Source organism: Amphiura filiformis, chromosome 6, assembly GCF_039555335.1.
Source record: "Amphiura filiformis chromosome 6, Afil_fr2py, whole genome shotgun sequence".
NCBI classification, from domain to species: Eukaryota; Metazoa; Echinodermata; class Ophiuroidea; order Amphilepidida; family Amphiuridae; genus Amphiura; species Amphiura filiformis.
Window position 1 is genome coordinate 18,918,385 of NC_092633.1, and position 23,581 is coordinate 18,941,965.

General features: G+C 33.5%; 1 protein-coding gene and 1 long non-coding RNA gene across 5 annotated transcripts in view; both read left to right on the forward strand.

Moving 5' to 3' along the window:
* Window positions 1-23,581, forward strand: part of LOC140155101 (solute carrier family 15 member 2-like) — a 71,265-nt gene that overhangs the window by 25,469 nt on the left and 22,215 nt on the right. For all 4 annotated transcript variants that reach the window (XM_072177803.1, XM_072177804.1, XM_072177802.1 and 1 more), the window contains 4 exons: window positions 835-928; window positions 4,863-5,004; window positions 6,860-6,952; window positions 12,594-12,693. In XM_072177803.1, coding sequence (XP_072033904.1) covers window positions 835-928; window positions 4,863-5,004; window positions 6,860-6,952; window positions 12,594-12,693 — 429 coding nt within the window. The remainder of the gene's footprint in view (window positions 1-834; window positions 929-4,862; window positions 5,005-6,859; window positions 6,953-12,593; window positions 12,694-23,581) is intronic.
* On the forward strand, window positions 12,993-18,077 carry LOC140155103 (uncharacterized). The gene is made up of 3 exons (XR_011859341.1): window positions 12,993-13,413; window positions 14,589-14,657; window positions 17,806-18,077. It is a non-coding gene; the product is annotated as an uncharacterized lncRNA (long non-coding RNA).

Sequence of the window (23,581 nt, forward strand, 5' to 3'; positions counted from 1 at the left end):
CAAATTTCAGAACCATGATTTAGTTATAGGGTGCTGTTTCACTTTTTTTTTAAATCAGGAGAATGTGCAAATGTTTCATTATTTTGTGTTTAATATTGTTGTCACATTCAGCAAGGTTATATTTTCTTTTTACTGAAGCACAGGGTGCATGGTTCACCAAATTCCACCTTTATACAGGGTGATAGAAATATGAAGAGTTCAGATACAAAAACAGATAATGGCCATTTTTTTAAAAAAATTTAAAAAGGTCACAGACAAATTTGTGAAAATATGATCAAATATATTTATATTTGACCATTTATATTTGCCTATATCTCAAATTGAGAAAAATGGATATATTGGTTTTGCATCTGAACTCAGTATTCATATATAAATTGATATCAAATTCAAAGATCACTATTTGTATCTTTTTGAGAACACTTTTTACAAGTAATTTTTTTTTTTTTGTTGGAGAAAAAAGTGAGGATCTGATGCAGTGCATGCCTTTTTTCTTCAGTAGACTAAAGCCTGAAGTTTTTCGTGTTGCAGATTTTCTGCGAAAAAAGCACAATTATGATGAAAAGCAGAAAATGCAGTTTTGATCAAAAGAGAATAAAAAACATCAAACCCCACACTCTTATCAATAAAATGATATAAATATTAAAATCGGCTCAAAATTGTAACATAATTAACAACGTTTTCCCATAAAATGTGGACTCTACCTCATGCAAAATTTGTAAAATTAAGCTTTTTGCAAATTGCAAAATTTACAAAGCAGAAGAAAACAGAATTTGACATTTATAAAGCAAAAAATTTACAGTAGACCTTACTGTGTGTGTCTTTTCTTGTTTGCAGCAATTTGTGAGAGGGAAGTCCGACTTCCCTCTAAGTGTCTTCTTCATCGTAGGAACAGAATTCTGCGAAAGATTTTCATACTATGGCATGAAAGGTATGTATACTTTTTCTAAAATATTGCCTGTAAATTAGTGTGTCTGTACCGGGACTTTTATTAGGCATAGGTGTTTGCCAGCAAATGAGGACACACACTTGTTTTTCAAACGTGGACCACTCTGCAATAGGGGACCATCTTTGGTTCAAGGAAGTCTGCAAACGACCGCAATTGCATGTCTAATGTATGCAAAATACATCCTCTAACGTATGTGAGATATAAGTTGTTAGGTTAAATTTCATACCCACAAAAATACACAAACAAAATTATGGAAAACATCCTTGGTATGCCGATAAGCACGGATTCTGACAACCATGTTTGCATAGTCCTAAATGGTATCCACATTTGAAGGCAATTACATATGGTGGGTGTAGGGTCATGTATGCAACTTTGTTTAAATTGCTACAGTTACCTTCATGCATGTACAAAAAAAAACCCAAATCAACAGATTTCCTCAGTCATGTGTCATACACACATTCATTATATGTGATGCGATCAAGCAAAATCAGTCGGAACTCGGAAATATTAAATTTTCAGTTTCTTATAGGATAGTGAAAAGCATTTACAAATCTGGATTTTGCAGAAAACACCATTGAAATTGAACAACCAGTTCCAACGATATGAGCAATTAAAGAGTTTCCAAAACAACAGGAAACAAAAGGAAATATTTCCTTTGTATGGCTATATCTCAAAATCAATATTTCCGAGTTCCGACTGATTTTACTTGATCGCATGACATATCATTAGGAAACTGATGATAAAAACCGATGAATTCTTTATTTATTTGTATCTTGAATTCTTACATATTTTTGTGTATTACACTTTACAAAAATTCAAACATTTGACTTTATATGACTTTTTCTATATTATGATCATGTCTTTAAGACAAATTTAAAATTGCTGGCTTCTCTAAAGCAATGCATAACCAGTGCTGACTCAAAATACACCATGTCTTATTGTAAATGGCTGCTAGTATAGACAGTTTGTTCACAAGAGAAATAAGAATCTACTTGAAAACTGCATGTGATTTGCTGTCATGCACGCCATTCAACAGGTAGACAAAACCATGCATACGTAACAAGACTGCATAATACGCAAGCACCTACTAACAGACTAATAAGCATAAAAATGACATTTCTAGGAATGGCTCAAAGGGTTTAGAGTGTTAGATTCTCATTTGGTATTATTTCATTTGAAAAAAAATGAAAAAAAAGGACTGAGAAACAGCTGTCTGTGTGTTGTGGATTCAAAAATCCAATAAAATATTTGTTAAATGCAAAATTTAATTGGGTTGCTTTATCTCTTACCAATTTCAGAGTATATTAACAGTAACACATTTAGATTAATACTGCTTACAAAAAACAAAACAAAAAAAGGCATCAATCTGATTTTTTAATGATTTGATCGATTTTCTGATTTGGCCAATCACCCTGGGCCAATCAGTGATAGTGGAAGATTCCATGTGGTACCACTGGGCACTCAAAGGAAACATGCATAAAATACCTAAACAAACTTTTAAAAACTCTGCTATAATCAACTAATTAGAGACTGTTCAACATTTTCACAATTTTCCCATACATATACAATATGAGGGGTAAAACCAATTCTGGTGTGTATGTATGACAAAGGACAGATTTTGTTGTAAAGGAAAACAATGAAAACATGTTAAATAACAGATTGAGAAAAAGTATCATCACAATTGTCTTAAACTTGAAAAATTAAGTACAGTCCAACCTCTCTTATCCGGCCATGATGGGACCAAGCATTGTCCGGATAAGTGAAAAATCCGGAAGTGAATTACATGTAATTCTGCATTGACTGTCCCAAGTACTGAAATGGTGACAACAAAAGATTGTTTAAACATGGGGTAATAAACACTAAAAGATGGCTTTAGAGTGCTTTTTGCAACATAGATGTCATTCTAAGCATTCAGAGTATGGAATTACCTGTGGTAAATCATCAAAAAACATATTTCCCTGTGAAGATTTCACATCCGGATAACAGAGAGATCCGTATAAAAGAGGTCCGAATAAGAGAGGTTGGACTGTATAGAGTTTTATTTCAGTAGTTTAATGTAATAATTTTCATAATCAATAATTTATTATTCAAAGAAAATAAAAGTTCAACTTAAAGCCTTAATGTACAATCTTTTTTCAGAATATACTATTTTTTTTCAAAATATTTGTAATACTTACACATTTTCCAACTTACATCTATGAGCAAACTGTCAAATTCACCCTATTTGCAGTAAAACGGGATAACTTTCTGTTGGTCCGACATATCATAATATTTCAGATTATGATAATATGTCGGAACAATCGCAAATCTTAATTCCTAAGAAGCCAGTTTGGTTACGCTCCCTCCCCACGTGTGGAGAGGAGTATAACCAAACTGGCTGCGTAGGAGACTAACTCTGAGGCCGCACTCAACGTCATAATCCAAAAAGTGTGAGATATATTTTTTTGAGTGATAGAGGTGAAGTTTATGATTTTGTTGCTTTACAAATTTCCAATGTTTTTTTTTTTTTTTTGTATTGGGAACTTTCACAATGATTGCATATTATCATTTTGGAAGAAAAAAAGAAAAATCTAAAAATTTAAAAAGATCGTACATTAAGGCTTTAGTATTCTAAACTAACTTTGGTAAACATTTGGTGTGTTCATAATAATTGCCCTCAGCAGCCATATATTTCAATCAGAGCAGAAACCTGGTGGCTGATCTTAATGTAATACACACTAAGGCATATAGAACAGGGTAATATGTGCTTACAGTGCGATTTCATCTGCGTGGGTTTGCAAGAGGAGAAAGATTAGAAGTCAAGTGTGGAAGGAAATGTGTAATGGAAAATAAAATTGACATAATAAGTGCAGTATTGATTGGTGTGCAATTACCCTTGCAATATGAGTAATCGGGGCATGTTTCACAGGTTATGTATCATGTATTGTATCCATTTCAAGGGGAAGTGAGCCACAAATTAGTGAGAAGTGGGATGAATTTGTTACCCTTTGGCATTCAGCCATTTTGTTTTCAAAACTGCCAAACCAGTTCGGTTTTGTCTAGTAACCAACTGACGCAACTAAGCAAATTGGTAACTTGCTGAGAAAATACATTTTAGTTAAACAATCACATCAAAACAGTCAATAGAATGTTGATATTACATGATTATTTTCTTGATGTTAAAAACAATGAAACACAAAATAATATTTTAGTTATTTGACCATGACTCTTTTTATAGTAGTGTAACCAGAGGCCTGTGGGATTTGACCCTCTCCCCTGCAATCAAGACATGAGTCTCCCCTCCCTTCCCCTCCCCTAATAAGCTGGCAGTATGAGGGTCTGAATTTCAGCCTGCAAACACAGCAGTTATCCCTACACCATCACCCATTTGTGTTTAGACCTTTAAGGGCACAATCTTTTTGGTGAATGTGAGGGAAGGAGGAATAGGCTACAGGGGGTATCACCCCCCAAAATGGTGTGTTTTTTGCTCTTTTTATGATGAAAAATCATTTGTTAAGATAATAATAATAAAAAATTCTATTTGGGGGGGGGTTGACTTGCATCAGTGCTGGACTGTGCCAGCCAGAGTAGCTACAACCCTGCAGATGTCTGCTGGATAAAATCCTTCAATTTAGCCGATTTTATAATTTAGCCATGCTTGAAGTACATATAAAATAAATAACCTACTATTATTTTATTGCTTTGAATATTTTGGTGTAACTCATTTCACTAGTTTATTCCATCCTGTTAACTTTTATGTGTAAATATATATCAGTATATTCCTGGTGTTATTGTGACTATGTAGAGTAACAAGGCTTGATCTGCGCTGTAAATTGCACTTGGTTTAAGGTTTAAACTACCCTTCATGACTATATAAATGCACACCTGTGTATCCAATTAATTTGTGTATTCCCATTTTGATTTTCTCTTTCTACAGCTATCCTGGTGCTTTACATGACCAATATATTACTTCAACCAGAAAATACAGCTACAGCTCTATATCACACATTCAATATGCTGTGCTATTTCACACCTATATTTGGTGCCATGATTGCTGATGGGTGGCTTGGGAAGTACAGGTATGAAAAGAACGCAACAGATGCACATCTGTATATACATTAATGTTTCGTTTGTAGAAGAGATAATATCAATTAAAAACCTGTTAAATATGATTGAACAGCTGTTAATTCAATATATAAAGATTTTATTGAAACACGTTTTATATAGGAAAGCATTTCTATTGCAATGAAGCTACTGGATGTTTTTTGTTGCATTGTTCTTATCATGTCATATTCTGATTCCTTAAAGGAGCATTTTCTGATTTTAGCATCCTTCTTTTAGGGTATTGTCCAATAGATATCCATGATAAAAACTTTTCCCCAAACAAATTTCACCAAATTTGGCATGTACACTGTATTAAGTGCCCCTTAGGCCACTCAGCATAAAAAAATACAAATTGGATGTTTTTGTCAAATGACCAATTCTGCAAGAAAATTTATGCGCACAAACATTATGTAGTCCTATAGGTTTCTGATGGTATAAAAAAAAAAAAACTTTTTGGAGTATGGGAATAAGGCTGTGGTTCACAAAGTGCCCCTTTAATAACCCATTATTTTTTATCAGCAAGGCACCAAGTAGAGTTTCTTCCACTGATTCAGAGCCATGCCACATTATTTTATCAGCTCTATTTTGATTTAGTAAACAAGTAAGTTTCGTATTTTTAAAACTTTACATACAAACCATATTATTTGAATTGTATTTAAAGGCATGTATGTGTTAACACTGGGAATATTACGAGACATACCAATCTTAAAATGCCCTGAGAGCTTGTTATGCTAGCGTGACCAGAGCACCCACAATTTCATCAAATTCAGGTTGTGGCATTTACGGAACATTCATACAATAGATGCTAATAAAACATGCAAGTAGCAAACCTGAAAGCAATATATTAATAAAGACAAAATCTTGAACATGAAGTAATATTGGGCTATTCTAGTTGCAATCCATACACCCCCTATGGAAGATGTTACCTTAATCCCCCACACAGGGGGTGTAGATTTCAAATGGAGTCACCCACTCAGGTAACCAAATTTGAAATTCACACTCCCTGTGTGGAAAATTAAGATCATGTCTTCCATAGAGGATGGATTTCAACTGGAACAGCCCAGTTATTTAAACATGCTTAGTTTTGTTCATACGTGAGTGTTGCAGTTGAATTTGAAATCTGTGCTAAGCATGTAGAGCACAAGCAGTTGATGTTTGGCAGATCATTATCATTTTAAAGGGAAGGGGATATTTGCAATATTTTATGAAATAAAGAAAAACACCACATGTTATAATCATTATATTGGCGTATTAGTTCTGATTGATCAATTTGTTCCACAGTTAAGAAAAAAAGGATTAGAGAACTATACCCTTTGTGAACATTTAAATGTTTGTGAAGCTGCAATTAATCAAACCACAGGTACATCCGGGTAATTGGGCATTCTTGGTATTGATTATAAATAATCATTGAAACAGCAGCAACAGCAAAAACTCAATTGAGATACATTGAGAATTTGCTGGTACCCTGGCTTCTTTTCACACTTTCTAACCATTTGTTTTACTTAATGTAATATTTTTGGGCTTTAGTAAAAAAGGAGCATAAAGAAACAGAGTATATTGCTGCAAAATCAACTTTTTTACTGAAGCTCAATTTGTACACAGTAAACCAAAAGGATGCAAAATGGGCACATTAGACACAAACCTGAATTGAGGAATGGTCTCATGTCGGTGAAACGAGTTGCAAGGAGGGACATACGGAAAATCTTCTCTGGCTGCATCATACAATACATTATTCCTATGCCTGCAGAAAACCATTTAATTGTTTTAATCTAAAAAAAGTTGAGTAAAGTCAATTTGTTTTCAACATGTGTGCAATTGTTATCTTTGCAGAACAATACTGTATATCTCCATGATTTACATGGTAGGTAACATTGTGATGTGCCTGACAGCTCTACCTCCACAGACAACAGGTCACCCAGAAATGTAAGTACCAACATCAATAGTCTTCTCTCACAAAATGCTATTCTTGCAATAGTAGTAAATGTGTGCGCCAGTCATGCAACGCACAACTAGCGTAAATGCAGCACCTACATGTAACTGCGTGCACACCATTCTATATCGATACACAATGTTACAAGTCTTATTTTTGTCGCCAATTATAAGCCAAACAAACTTTAAGAAACTACAGACATTATAATTTAAGTGATATTCGTAAACACTTCGGAACGTTCCTGCAACTAAAACCTTATTGGTTCTTTTTATCACACACTTCAGTGTGTGGGTGTCGACACGATACCCGAATGCGCTATTTGAACCAATCGGAGGTACTTGATTAAAATTTGGTATACTTATGATATTTTTATTTGAATTGAAGTATTTAAGAATGAGAATAAAGGTATTGTTTTTAGCCGCTGGAGTGAATCTATCATCTCATATAACACAGACGACATCATTATTTTTGGCATAACATAACTCGCCTTTACTTAAAATAATGATGTCGCCCATGTTATATGAGACGATAGATGCACTCCAGTGGCTAAAAACAATACCTTTATTCTCTAATTAACAATATGTACATAATTCTACGGAACAGAGAAAATTTAATGTCGTTGATTACATCCAACTCATTTTACATCACTTATTAGAGGACCCAGTCAGCTTCATCTTTTAATGCAAGCTAGGTGATGAATAAGTTATAGGTAGAAAAACAATACAATGCTAATATCAAGGAAACTAGTCTATCAAAGAAATGTTAGAATATTTTGTCATGTTCTTTTTTGTTTATTTCTACTACATTTCATATTTTAGAGGAGAACTAATCATTTATTTTCAGACAAAAATGATGGAATGTGTAAACAAGCCATTATTGCTCAAATCAAAAACCATATGGCAGACTCTTAATATAAATGTAACTAAATCCAGTGTATGGTTTAATAGAACTCGCTTTAGGTACAGCTTTGAAAGAAATCGCCCACACGTCCACACTCAGATTGTAATGATTAGGTAATGGCAGTTCACATGCAACCAGTCATCTCAAGTCCTTAACACCATGATAGCAGGTGCCTAAATAGCAAAACACACTGCTTTGTTTTTGTACATGGCTCAATTCAGTGCCACAACCAGGTAATGGCAGTTCACATGCAACCAGTCATCTCAAGTCCTTAACACCATGATAGCAGCTGCCTAAATAGCCAAACACACTGCTTTGTTTTTGTACATGGCTCAAGTTAGTGCCACAACCAGGTAATGGCAGTTCACATGCAATCAGTCATCTCAAGTCCTTAACACCGTGATAGCAGCTGCCTAAATAGCAAAACACACTGCTTTGTTTTTGTACATGGCTCAAGTCAGTTCCACAACCAGGTAATGGCAGTTCACATGCAACCAATCATCTCAAGTCCTTAACACCGTGATAGCAGCTGCCTAAATAGCAAAACACACTGCTTTGTTTTTGTACATGGCTCAAGTCAGTTCCACAACCAGGTAATGGCAGTTCACATGCAACCAGTCATCTCAAGTCCTTAACACTGTGATAGCAGCTGCCTGAATAGCAAAACACACTGCTTTGTTTTTGTACATGGCTCAAGTCAGTTCCACAACCAGGTAATGGCAGTTCACATGCAACCAGTCATCTCAAGTCCTTAACACTGTGATAGCAGCTGCCTGAATAGCAAAACACACTGCTTTGTTTTTGTACATGGCTCAAGTCAGTGCCACAACCAGGTAATGGCAGTTCACATGCAACCAGTCATCTCAAGTCCTTAACACTGTGATAGCAGCTGCTTAAATAGCCAAACACACTGCTTTGTTTTTGTACATGGCTCAAGTTAGTGCCACAACCATTTGGTTGAATATGCAGGTGCCAATACAGAAATTTGATATTTTGTTTATAGATTTGTAAGAAATTTGATGCAAACGATTCTGATGTATTTCTGATTGCGGAATAAATCGTTGAAGTTTGCTGGCACGGTATGGTTAAATCACCAACATTTTATTTTTTATTTGTTTGTCGATAAGGTTTAAAACCAAATATGTTGATCTCCATTGATTCAGAACATTACAAAGTGACTTTGCTTCATTTAAGACAGATGTAATAAAAATCAAGAGTGTAATAAATGTCTTAATAAAAGAGTCAAATGATCAAGCAATTGAAAGGCTTTTAGCCATTTACAAGCAAGCTTCCTATAGCACTGCACTTGTTTCTAATGTATATATTTTATAGGTTTTTATTTTGGATTTTTCACAATAATACTAAATTTGTAAAAATGTAAAGAAATACTATTTTGCGTAAGAATCTTCATAAAAATACAAAAACAAGAAAAAACATTTTCATGTTACAGGGTTAAGCCTGAAATATGAATCACACAATTTGATCAAAGAAATAATGTGAAAATAAATCAAGCGACATATTTTTAAGCACTATAATTGCAATTTACAGTTTCATATTATACGGAAACATGGTATTGCATATTGGAAAGTCATAAAAGCACAAATTGAGACTGCTTGACTGATCTTGTGAAATAAATTGCCAGACAGCTGACGATGATTATTGATGCTTTAATTACAAAACAACTTTGATGGGTTGTAGTATATTACACAATTTAATAACTGTCATTAAAAATGAAAGTTAATGGTTTACCAGAATCTGTTTACAAATATTAAAGTAATGAAATCTTGCTTACAATTAAAGGTGTATTTTGTGATTCTAGCATCTCTTTTTATGGTGTGTCAGTAGATATCTATGAAAAAACTTATTTCCAAAATTTCCAATTTTTAGTTGATTTCAATTTTACCTTTGCAAGTTCTGCATGATTATGTGCTTTACAATATAGGTCATTGTGTTGTAATTTTGTTCTGTTTGCGGAACATAACTACCAATTTGACATTATTTTTGGCAAGCGATAAGAGAATTCAAGTAAAAAATGTGCAATAGTACTTTTAGAACAGTTTGTCATATACGTTTGATCACAATATTTTATTATAACAGCTGTGTCATTTGTGTTATACAGTTCAGAAATTTAAAATAAAAATTATGGATACAGCAGCTTTGAGATTTGTGTTATGACGTTCAGAAATGTAAAGTAATATTATGGATGCAACCATAAATGAGAAAGCTATGCACCTGCATATCTATTAGAGCAATATGGATAGCATGGTTTATTTAATGCATACCACAAAATGGTTCATTCTAACTGCAATAAATCTTACAAATATATGCTATATTATATCATTTTGCAGATTTCCTTTTACAAATTAAGTGTACTGCTAATCGCCCAACACATTTTATTACATACAAGGTCCTATGCACACACTTGACGTTGCTACTGCTTTAAAGCATGGAAATAAGAGAATTCTCTTATTTCCATGTTTAAAGGGACCTTGCAAAAGATTATAGTAACCTTCTTTGTAATAGGGCAGGGTGGGTAACACATGGGGCACTTGCACTCAAGCCACCGCTGCAGCGTTAAGGGGTACGGTTCATTTTGACTTTGTAACACTTCAACTTTATGATGAGGCCATTAATGATTTCAGAATTACTGTCATACTTCTCTTGCATGATATGTAGTTTTTGATTTTGACAAAAAAACAAGCAACTTTCACAAAATGTGAAAATAAGATACATTTTACTTGTAATTTTACTACTCAAGGTCTGTATCCCTTTTAACAAACACTGTGTCAGATATCCTGACATTTGAAGACAAGTAATGATAAGTATCAACAAAACACATTGATGAAGACAAAGATAGTTTTCAATTGACTTTGATGGATGTGATGCAAGGGTTAGATGACTGTCATTGCTTAGTTCATTGCATTCATATCCTTAAGGTAGTATGAACGGCTAATCAAGCTTGCAGCAAAATAGCCACAATAGCAAATTGGAATTGTGTATTAATTTAAAACTTAGAACAAACTAAAGATAAGTCTTCACTCCACCTATTTTTAGAGTTTCATAAAAATTTTACCATTTCTTATGTATTTCTTTATTTTTGAAAATTACCTAAATTTTTCCACATTATAATTTTTTTTTCTAACATGGAGTGTGCTATGGTTTCCAAACTTTCAGGGATGGTGTATAAGCTTAATATCTAAATTCTCTCGCCAGCTTTTTTGGATAAAGTGTTTAATTTTTTAGAAAAATAATTTTTAAATTTTTGATTTTAGGGAAATTTAGAAACATCTGTAACTTAAAATAGAAACACTTAATTAAAAAAAGCTGGCGAGAGAATTTTCTAAATTTGATTACTTTTCATATGACACCTTGTTTGTTGAAATTGGACCTATAGTTAGCTCCAAAAAATTCTAGAATTTAGGTAATTTAGTGTTTCTAGAAAAAGTCAAAAAAAAAGAAAAAGTACTAACATTACCATTTTATATCTCCTTTGTTAAGGCCAATATCTTTAAAAAATATTGCTGTCCTTTATTAAGTAGCATTTTTGCAATAAAATGAATTAAAAACCAGATTTATGCAGTGGGTATAAAGGAGAGAAAATCACATTTAAACAAATTACTTGTTTTCAAAAATTAAGCTGATTTGAAGAACTTGGCAACATGCCAAAAACATGCCGTGTGCAAAGTCTATGGGGTTTTCCAATCACAAAAATTACATAAGTCAAAAACGCTTCTTTTGGAAAAAAAAAAAAAAAAAAAAAAAAATTAAAAATTGGCAGGTGAGTTTTTCTCACCCATCCCCACATTCTGTATCATTTTCAAGCAAATCTGAGCATGACACCGTAGCCGTTACCTATACAGGGTCAATGTTGGTGAATTAAGAGTTTTTGCTTAGAACTGGTGGGTTGAGCTGATGTGTATGTATGGTTTAAGTAAATGGATAACAAGATTTGCCTTAATTTTCTAACATGCTTATGCTTCCCATGAACGATATATCATTTATCACCACGTTGGGTTAACAAAATGGAGAGAAATTTGCCTCACTAAAGGAAGCCCACAGTTCCCCAGACTGACCTGAAAGAAGGAGGAGAAAAATATCACTTGTGACATCATTTGTCAACACTTTGGGTTGACTTATGAAGAGAAATATGCCTCAATAAAGGAAACCTACCCACAGTTCATTCCTAAGATTGATTTGAAAGAATAAGGAGAAAAATATAACTTGTGATGTTTAATAGATTTTGTTGCAATCTCAAGCAGTGAATCATAAATACAACTTAATAAACTCTGCTATTTCTGCCCATGGTACAATTCTGGTTTACCCTGTGCACACTGTGTTTTCAATACCATTCTGGTTTACCCTAAGCACCCTATTTTTAGGGTTAGAGTTAGGATTAAGGTTATCGTTAGGGTTAGGATTAAGGTTAGGGTTATACTTGTGCGCAGGGTATACCAGAATTATTCCCTGTCCATATAATACAGGGCTAATAAGTGACAGGGATAAAATTATCGATCTGGATCAGTAGACAAGCAGTTATGAACAGAGGTAAAGGAATGTACAATCTTAGTCATGTTTATGAATTATTTGTGATGATACTCTGTTTGATGATGATGAATCAGTGTTAAAGTTTTTGTGCTGTCAGAATATTAAATCAGTTTCCTTCATATTGCTAACTTTTTGATATGTGTGCATATTTGTGTCACTCTTAAAATATTTTGCATTTTCTATTTTCAGAGCTGGTCCTATGATAGGTCTAGTACTGATTGGTTTAGGTACAGGTGGCATCAAGCCTTGTGTATCAGCATTTGGTGGTGATCAATTCACACCAGACCAGGTAAGGAATAGCTTCTTTTACACACATGAAAAAAACCCACAATAAAACAGCTATAAATATAAATTGGTATTTCATGAGGAAATATTTGTAAGGATTTTTGATAAGATGACTGTAGCTAGACTTACAGTCATTAGTATCCATTTGACAGCTCTCCAAATCCCACCTGTCACTTTGATGTATCTACCCAGAGAAGATTCTGATCCACCCTAATTACCATAACATACCCCAGATTTGGCCTTAGTTGATCTTGACCGACCTTTATAGCTTATGTGGGGAAATAGTATGTGTGTGTGTGTATAAACTGGAGGGGTGCATGTGCATGTACTAAGTATATAATTTAAAGATCTGTGACTTTAAACTTGTTTACATACTTGGAAGTGTTAGGAAAAGAAGTAACATGAAAAATGGAGATACTAACTAGAGGAGGAGGAAATATTTATCATTATATTTGCAAGTGTTAGGAAATGAAGTACGTAACGTGAAAAATGGATATACAATAAGTGGAATAGAGGCTAGAGGAGGAGAAAATATTGTAGCAGACTAGCAGCAAATGAGAAAGGAATTTTATTGACTGGGGTAACGATGTTGTGAGGTGAAGATGATGTGGAAGAGGGAAATATGGGATGGCCGGAGTAGTGTAGAGAATTGTGAAAGGTGGTCAAGATTCTGAGATGAGGCATTGGCTAACATGCTACACATAGCTAAAACCACTCTATAGAGGTAAGGTCTTCTTTTGTTGTTACAATTTAATTTGTTCCTGTAAACTGTAAATTACAGTGAGGTTTGACGTGTAGGCCTATGTTTTGCCAAAGCTTTCAAACAAAAAACAAAACTATTCATGAAGTTATTACAGTACTGGTTATTATACACGTACCGTTTGTGATATTCTGTATTAATTAAAAATTTTGAAATGAAATTTAAATGGTATTTTCTACTTTGAAACATGGTTTGCTGTCGATTCAATATAATAATAATATAAATAGAAATAATAATAATAATAATAATAATAATAATAATAATAATAATAATAATAATAATAATTAATATTTTAATAACAATAAAGTTATAAACGGCAGCATGCATGAATCCCTTTTTTATTATATGTATAAGAATTAACATTGCAATTTATCAACAGCAACTTTTTGAGTGAGAGGGAAATTTAAGTTAAATTAAAAGGTCATGTGTGAGAACAGTCTAGTTTTAAATTACTTTAATATTTTAAAACAAAATGGAATAAGTCATAAATGATAGTTTCTGTTAAAATTGAATTGTATTACAGAGCAAATTGGAACAAAGCATGTCTTTGGGTGACAGAGCATGTTTTTGAAAGTAATATGACAAATTAAGGAATCTTATTCCAAAAATTAAGTACACACTTAGTGTGTGCTTACTTGTGAATTCCAAGGTCAGAATTTCATTGAAAAAAAAACCCATGGGAATTGGGGGGGGGGGGGAATTTCATTGAAATCTTGGGACAATAGTAAATAGGAAAAGTTACACCAAGATTGTTTATTTAAATCCAATTAGTCATTTCAAATGAACACAATTATCTTCTTGAGAATTCCCACTGCTATTATTTCGATTTTTCGTCCATGGCAAGCAAATACACTCTAAGAATAAATGTTCTAGACAGAACCTTGTTTGTCCTCTCAGGAGAACCATCCCTCTTGAACCTCTAAAATAGTTCTTTAATTTTGGAGAACCCTTAAAGGTTTTCAATGAACCAAAATGGTTCTGTATCACATTTTGGGGCAATTTTAGATGGTTTTGGAACCATTTTTGGTTCTTTAGAGAACCTCTAAGGGTTCTTCTGAGAGGACAACTTTAGTTAGGGGTGCAATTAATACTTTTAATTTCTGTATAATATCAATTATCTTTATCATTTTACCTTTAAGGCAATGAAGAAAATGAAGACTCGGTGGATGGCAGGTATAAAGATCATGCACATCACAGCAAATCACAAGGTATGCAATTGGAATTATTGATTTTATATAGGTTTCATTTCTGTATCCCAGACAGGAAACAAAATGCAAAATTCCATTGTTCCACTGTATGCCTGTAGAATAATTGACTGCCAATATAGGAGACTTTTATTCCATCTTTATTTGCCCGCCTTGATACATTAAATATCATTTCCAATTTATACATTAAAGATCACACCAAATGAACAAACACAGAAAAGCTTTTGATTTTCTTCAAAACACTAAATTAATGTAGTCTCTAGGTCAAAAATGATTTATAAAATTTCTGGCAGAAAACATTGTACATTTATAATGTAACTTGAAAGTTGACAAAACACTTTTTACCAAAGACCAGTGACTTTTAGATGCATAAAAAGATTAATTCTGATTATAGATTGTAACGATCTGAAGGATTCTTTAGTTAAATCAGAAAACTACCGATATAAGAATAAATCCTTTTTTGTATAGACAAAAATGTAAAGATATATGTGAAATGTCTTTTCATTCTACTACTGTTTTCTTTAATTGAGTCCTATACTGGTTATAGATTTGTTGTAAAGGCCAGCATTATAATGTATAAACTGTGTTTAGCTATTGAACATACCGGTACGGTATTATTGCTTTCACTTTGTCAATATGTTTAGAAGCTAATCGTTTCATATCAAATTCCAAAACATCAATTAAATGTTCTGTGGCTAAACATTATCTCTCAATATTTTAGTAGTTATCAGTAGACTTCGGTTGTATATATAAATGCGCTTTTATAAATGCGCACGTGACCAGATGGCCAGCGCCATATTTGCATTACATCACTGTCAATCACTGAAATGGCGACCATTGAAGGAGTGGCTACAGTTGTGACCTTGTTTCGTGGCTAGCACTGGCAAGGAACATTGGCTGGAGGTTCGATGCTATAAATTTGCAAGGATAAATCATGGATATCAAAGGATCATGATTATTGCACAGAACCCCCCATGTACAAACATAACTAATGTTTATTTATTTATTTATTTATTTATTTATTTATTTATTTATTTATTTATTTATTTATTTATTTATTTATTTATTTATTTATTTATTTATTTATTTATTTATTTATTTATTTATTTATTTATTTATTTATTTATTTATTTATTTATTTATTTTTTTTTTTTTTTTTATTATTTTTTTTTTATGCGATTTAAAAACAAAAACCCTGTTCTATTTTGAACAAATTGGGAAACAAATTTTTCCTGTACAAATGAATGCCGACCCCAAATTTCGGAAATTTCAGGACAATTTTTTTGTGTATTTTCTCAAATTGAAATTTATTTACAGATTTTTGTGATTTTTTGGGTTATTTAAAAAAAAAATTTTAAATACCAACCGACCGACCCAGAGGATGATTTAAGCACTTCCCAGCAAGTCTTGCGGTTAGCACAGCTGTGTGAGTGAACATGACACCACTGCTCGCCCACTGCATACACACGTGCATGGTTAAATTTGAATTTGGACTGATATATTTACAATAAATACACATTCAAAATGCCAGTCGATTTCACATTTTATGTTATCTACAGAAGGTGTGAATTATCCTTCATGCATACATCACTTTAGATCTGAAATCGACCAAGTAATAATGACACACGGGCAATTCTAAAACAACATCTTTTGCACAGAGTTCAATGGGATTTGAAAAGTAAAGTGGCAGTTGAAACTCTAGTGATAACACTTTTACAGTGCATGATGGGGCTTCCTTAAATCATCCTCTGCGACCGAATCGACCCTACTTGAAAGGTCCGTCACCCGTAGAACAGGGTTTCTCTTTCTCGCCTTACTTATAATTTTATAAATATTATTTGTCCCCCCCTTCCCCAAAAAACCACCCATCCCCCCTTTTACACTCATAAATTAATTGTTTTTTGCTAACTTTCCCTTCCGTAAAGTAACACTTTATAAGCCTGTTGAATCAAACTGAACAAAATTGACGTATACAATTACAATATACCATGACAATAATGTGTATGACGAGATCCAACTTACTAGCTGAATAAACCTCAAACCATGCATCACATACGTGATTGTACGTCATATTGTCATATAACGTATGAGCGTGATGTATAGTATACTGAGTCTTCCTCAACATCTTCCAGCCGGGATGATTAGATCATGTACAGTCATCTACGTGTTTATACTCTAAATTGTACGTCAAAGGGTGACAAAGGGTGTACAGATTACCGATTTAGCATGGTGTACACAAAAAAAAAAAAAAAAACACATTTTGAATTTGTTTTTGTCCATTTGCTAGCTTAATGAGTAAGTTAGAATTGAGGGGGTCGAGCGGGGACATCTAGCCTATTAGTTTGAGAGGGTTAGTATACCGAAAAGGGCTAAAGTTATAGTTTCCTCAATTTACGTTATAATTAGAGTTAAAATTAGGGTCAGAGTTATGTTAATTGGCGGCGCTACGGGGGTACTTATCTTGACTCCCATATAAATAAATCCATGACCCCTTCCTTCCGAAGAAAATGACAGCCCCCTAAGTTCCCTACGTGCAAACATTATCAAATAACATCATCGGCAGCTTCCCAGTTCTGACCTTAATGCCAGTAAGAATCACATTTCGTCATCAATATGGCCAATTGCCACGCCCATTTAGCACGGAAATAATGAAATATAACTTTTTAATCAGCTATATCTAGCTTTTCCGTCATAATTTTTTTTTTCCGTAATGGAAAATCCAAATAAAGAGTTTATGTTTCGGGTCAAATTATTTTGCCCTTTGCAATCAATGCCACTATTTTTCAAAACCAATTTTCCTTGTAACCTGTCATTTTCGCCTATACTTTTGCGTGTGGAATTTGTGCACATCCGGGTACCTTACATCGTTGAACACGGTATGGCGACTTATAGATGTCACGTGCGCATTTATAAATGCGCATTTATATATATACCCGAAGTCCACTGGTTATACACATTTTACACATTATAAAGTGAAGGCAAGAATGCGTTTAGAAAATTTAGTCTTTAAAATGATTGGTACTCTGTCTGGACACAGTGCAGAGGCATCTAACATGATTACAATACACATGTTTTAGATCTAGGCACTATTTCCTTAATATTTTTTAAAGGCCACTTATTTACCAGGTGATTGTGTCATTTTATGTTGCAGTTATGAAAGAACCCAAAGAAGACAGCGATGATGAAGAAGAACCAAACGAGGATTTACAGTGGTACAAAAATGTAGGGGATAGGACAAATGCCTGCTGATAAGGAAAATTTTGTCCTATCTATTTGCAGGACAGGTGGCAACTGTACTGGGACAAAGTTTTATGGACTTTGCCTAATACTTCCAAAGGCTTTTATAACGTTGTCTGTGATTGGACAGTGAAGGAGGCTAGTTTATTACAATCTTATTTTGACCTTCTCGAGGAGTACAACGCACTTCTTGAAATGTGTCCAACGCTTTTATGGTATTTTCCTCAAAATGTCCAAATTATATAGTGCAAACATCCAAATAGTGTATTATACTGTGATTCAGTATCAGCTGGTATCATGCTGCAAAAATTTAAAAAAAATAAAAATCGGGTATTTCATTTTTCATCAGCAGTCAGCACTTTGTTGGGCGAGGTATCCCTCTCTCATAGTTCTTCTCACAGACGCAGGTACACATAAATTGACAGTGTTTTTGTGGATTCTGGCCTGAGTGCAATTGCAATAATTGAATCAATGCAATTTACTTTAAAGTCCTTCTCATATGCAATCAACTGCGAAAACTACAGCTATGGAAAGTTTAACTGAGTTTGGCTCCTGTCATCATTATGTTCATCTTGAATACCGTACCTGGTTATACTTTGTTTTAGAAAGTTGTACATGTAAACATGGTAAATAAAAACGAAAAAGTAGGTGTAAATCAACTAAACTCATATATGGCATACATTGAAATGTAAGTTACTCTCACAACTTATGTATCATTATGGTTATTGCACAGTCCATTATGTTTCGAAAACAAATAAGACATATTACATGAATCTATATATCATTTCTCTAAATTGGCTACATTATGTATTTGAATGGAGTTTCAACTTTGTTATACTGCTGTTTTCCTTGTTTGTTTTTGCAAAATGTTTGATTTCAAAAATACCTAATGACAATTTTAATGACTTATCGCTCACTTTTAAGCAACTTATAAAAACAATTTCAATTTTTTACACCTTTGCTGGGACCACTAGGCCTTTAATGACTTTTGCAGTTTTTAAACATGGATTGCAGTTTCTTTTCTTGAAATGAGATTTTTGGTCAAAAGTAATAAGTGTAGCATTTTATGCTTTTAACATACAATAAAATAATATACCGTTCATATACTGTATGCTCTCGCTATATTATATATTCAAAGATGTTGATGAGCTAGCTCTATGTCAATAAATTGATATTATATCGTCATAGTAACAGGTATAAATTGTTTGAAATCTCTTACTTTGAAAGTGTGTAGAGGTACCGATAGTGCAATATACTTGAATTTAAAAACTGATTATCTTATCATATTCAAATGTAGTGTATATTAGGGGGCTATCATTTTCTTTGAAAAGGGGGAGTAGTCCCAAATATGTCGGTGACCGCGCAAAAACTTTGCATTATATAACGAAAGATTGAGCGCACATTTAAATTGTTATGCTCACACAGCGCACAAAAAGTTTTGAGCAACCAGCCCTTAATAATAATTCTATAACCCTCCCATTTTGGGTGTTAAAAAATTATAACCACCCCTATTTTGGTCTAAAATTCTATAAGCCCCCCGCCCCCTCAGATATTTTGGACCCCCCCTTCCAAGAAAATGATATCCCCTTATATTGGAGGGATATGTGCACACATGTATATTTTTCTATCGATTAAGTGTAAGTACCAATATTATGAACTTGATATCAGAACCATCAGTGAAAGTGGTTGTCATTTTCAATCGAATTTTCAATTTTCAAATTTTGTATTTAATATATAAAAAATAATGTTTTGAGATACTATCATGTATGTCATAATTGAGAACTAATTATTATTAAGTATCCACTGTTGATGTAACTGACAAATGAATTTAATAAATAAACCAAATAAAAGAAAGAGAGAAAAAGATCTGATTCTAGCCAGGATGACAATCAAACGAAAAGGAATCTTTAATAACTTTTAGTTCTCAAATGGCATAGGCCTACAAGTTATGATCGTAGGCTATACCAAGTGGATAATATGTGAAACACTCTATTTCGATACAAATTTTGATGTAACTAGTAAATGATGCCCAAGTGCATGCATAGTAAATTATATCTTTGCCACTACAGTGCTATATACACACTGCATATCTGTGCACACTTCCAAAGATCATAATGTGTTTTTAGGATGTAAGGTCGAGAGGGCAGATAGGGCTAGGATGACAGTGATGGAGGAGCAGGGATGAGTTAACATGGATACTAATTCATTTACAGTGATTTAGGGAGTATAATGACCAGCTATGACCCGGCCCAGTTACTTTGACTGGTTTTCTGGCTTTATCAAAAATCCTTACAAAAATTTTGGCATGTATTTGCCCATCCCAGAAGCAAACATCCTGTCCAAAACAAATTTTACATGTACTGTAGGCTTGGGGGCAAATCCTAACAATTAAAATCTATAGTCGAAATATATAGTTTATACCCTTCCCAGAAATTTTTTTAAAATGTTATAAACATTTTATAAACGAGTTGTGGTTTGGTCAAAACATTTTTATAACATGTAAATATTGGGTTATTTAAAGGTCATTAAAGCATTTTAAAAATGTTTTATATGAAAAAAACCTCTACAACAACATTTTTTAAATGTCCTCAAAATGTTATTGCAAAATATATTTTGGCAAAAATTTTGTCCACACTTAATAATATTATGTTAACAGGTTTTGCATCAAGCTTTCAAAAATGTTTTCTGAATATTATTGAAACATTTTATACCTTCTATATAACCTGACATTTAAATGTTTTATTTCAAATGTTTTTGTTTGCTGGGTTTTTACATACAAGTCCCTTGTTAATGGTTAGTGGTTGACATCGTCATTGCCACCATCATCGTCATCAGTACTTCTAGATGTAAGTTCCCATGGGGTACCAATTGCATTTCATTTTAGTTATTGAGGTAGCTATGACTCGCTGATGGGAACATCAATGTCTATTACTGTGAGCAAAAATATGAAAGATTGTGATATGCAGGTCCATATCAATGCCAATTTCAAGGCTATTGAGCAAAAATATCAACATATTGTGATTTGCTAATGGAAGCAAATGGGCACAAATACTGATATTCTGATTGGAAGTCTTGCTTCTTCCCCATGTTTCGTTGTGCTAATATTTTTCTCTTATCCTTTGATCTGAGCATAAATATTTCATCTGGTAAAACAGAAAAATATTTTTTAATTAATAAAACGCACATATTTGACATGAAACAAATTCTAGCAACAAAGATGAGATTAAATAAGCAATTGAATACCAGAGTGGAAGAAGGGCCCAACTCCAATTTTTTACAAAAATAAGTTAGACCCAGCATTTTATTGCCTGCTGACTGTTCTTCCTTGTGTGTGAAAGATGAGCCAAAATCCACTCTCCAAATAGTCTTCCACGTTCACTTAATCATGGTTTTCATGGAAGAAAGGCCCAACTCCATGGAGTTGGGCCCTTCTTCCACAAATAGCTTAATAACTTAATATATATGCTTGACCCCTTTGCACCAGCGCGCGCATAGCAACCAGCTCGAGGAAGAGGAACTTAACATGCGCACACTGGTTTTGCAAGACTTTTTCCCCTGTGTGACATAGCCCGACCAAGAGAATAAAGACGCGTCATGCCAAATGAGGTATCAAAATATGCACAACAAAATTATCCATCTAATGACTACTTTATTTAGTACTTTAAATTGAGTGTCTTTAAGATATTGCTTTTGTTTTAAGTGTTCAGATACTTTTTGTGCGCAGTGTATAAAAGAAATTCAAAAGGATGCAATTAAATAATCCTCTTGTTTTTGTATGCCTCAAGTATTATTAGATAATTGTCATCTTTGGTCATAGAATTAGCCAAGTAATTTTGGGCGTGATGTGAAATTTTGATGGATGCTTTTCAACCAACATGCACCGGATGCCCATTAGGAACAGCACTTAGTTGAATCTTGTCGTTACCATGGTAATAGTACTTGAGACACTTTAAGAAATAGCTAATCTTTGAGGAAACAAATTGGCATGACCATTCCTTGTGGTACTAAATGGAGCATTGCAATACCCTGCAAAGTTATTTGCCTTTCTAAAACCTATCCCATATTTTGTGGATCTTTCAAACCAGTAATCTCCTCTTGGGATTGTTCTTCAGCGCCATAAATGACTTTGTTATAGTCTAATGCAGCTGTTGTAATATTTGTGCCATGTTTTGAAATTTCGTATATTTGGTTGTTTTTCAATACCTGTGCAATAGTATCTTTGGTCAAAGTCAATTATTTGTGTGCAATTTGGTTAATGCATTTATTTTTCTATAGATGCAATTTAATGTTCAATCTTTTTAATGTTTTTAATATGTATGTTCAATTTTAATTTTACATGTAATTTGTCTTATTTGGGACATTATTTTACATGTTTTTGCTTCTCAAAACTTGATCTCAAAACTTGGTTGAACAATACAACTCAAAATTTGGATACATTGTTTTAATGTTTGGCCTCACTGTAAGATAGAAAACAGAACATGAAAAGATTGGACCAGGCCCCTTTAACTGTAACAGTTTCTGGGCTATTCTGGGGATCAACTCGCACAAAGATTAGGGAGTTTTACGCTGGGGTTTTCTTTTTTCAAAGTTGACTTTGCCAGAACAGTTTGTATACAATCCCATAAATGAATAATATCTCAAACTCTGTCACCCTTGATAAAACATATTTTACCCATATATTTATTATATTTACTGGAATCATGAGCAAGTAAATGCTTTGGAGCCTTTGCATGTACAACCTTCTCGCTGTCACAAACAAGACATGGGCTTACATAGTCAAGGGAAAAGACTTCTTACATAAGCGCTTGTTTAGTGAAGGGTTTTCCTCTCTTTGCTATTCCTAGCTATAAGGAGAGGTTTTTAAGATGCTACCACTTAGACATGCAGGCCTTGTAATTCTCTCGTCCTTGGGGTACATCACTGACAACTCTGGGGGACAACGTAATGCATCTTGAATTGATGTCGACATTAGCATACACTTAAAGGCTATGTAATTACCATCTGTCTTGGGGAAAGGGGATTTTTGAAGATAGTCTGCTAACATGTTTGTCCCTCCCATCTCAATGATAACAACAAGCTTTAAAGGGTCCAAGGCAGATTTAAAGCCAGTTTTATTTTTCTTGGATAATGTTTTAGATGAGCCCACTAAATCATATGTCACTATCCACCACAAACCTCTCATAAAGTTGGCAAATTTTTGAGTTACAGCGCAAAATGTGCATGGAAGTGCACAAATTGCAAATTACAAAATGTGCATGGAAGTGCATAAATTGCAAAATTCAATCAACAATAACTCCACTTTATATATATAGAGAGAGTCAAATGATCATTTTAAAGCTTATGACATATACTTTCTAATCATCATGATCATGAAATAAAACAAAATTGACGGGGTCGACCTTACAAGAAGTTAGTGGTGGATGGTCACATAATATGTGATGCGATCAAGCAAAATCAGTCGGAACTCTGAAATATTAAATTTTCTGTTTAGGATAGTAAAAAGCATTTACAAATCTGGATTTTGCAGAAAACCCCATTGAAATTGAACAACCAGTTCCAAAGATATGACCAATTAAATACTTTTCAAATTAAATTATTAATACTAATCAATATTTCTGAGTTCCGACTGATTTTGCTTGATCGCATCACATATGACAATAATATTTTACTTGGTAACTGAAAATAATTCT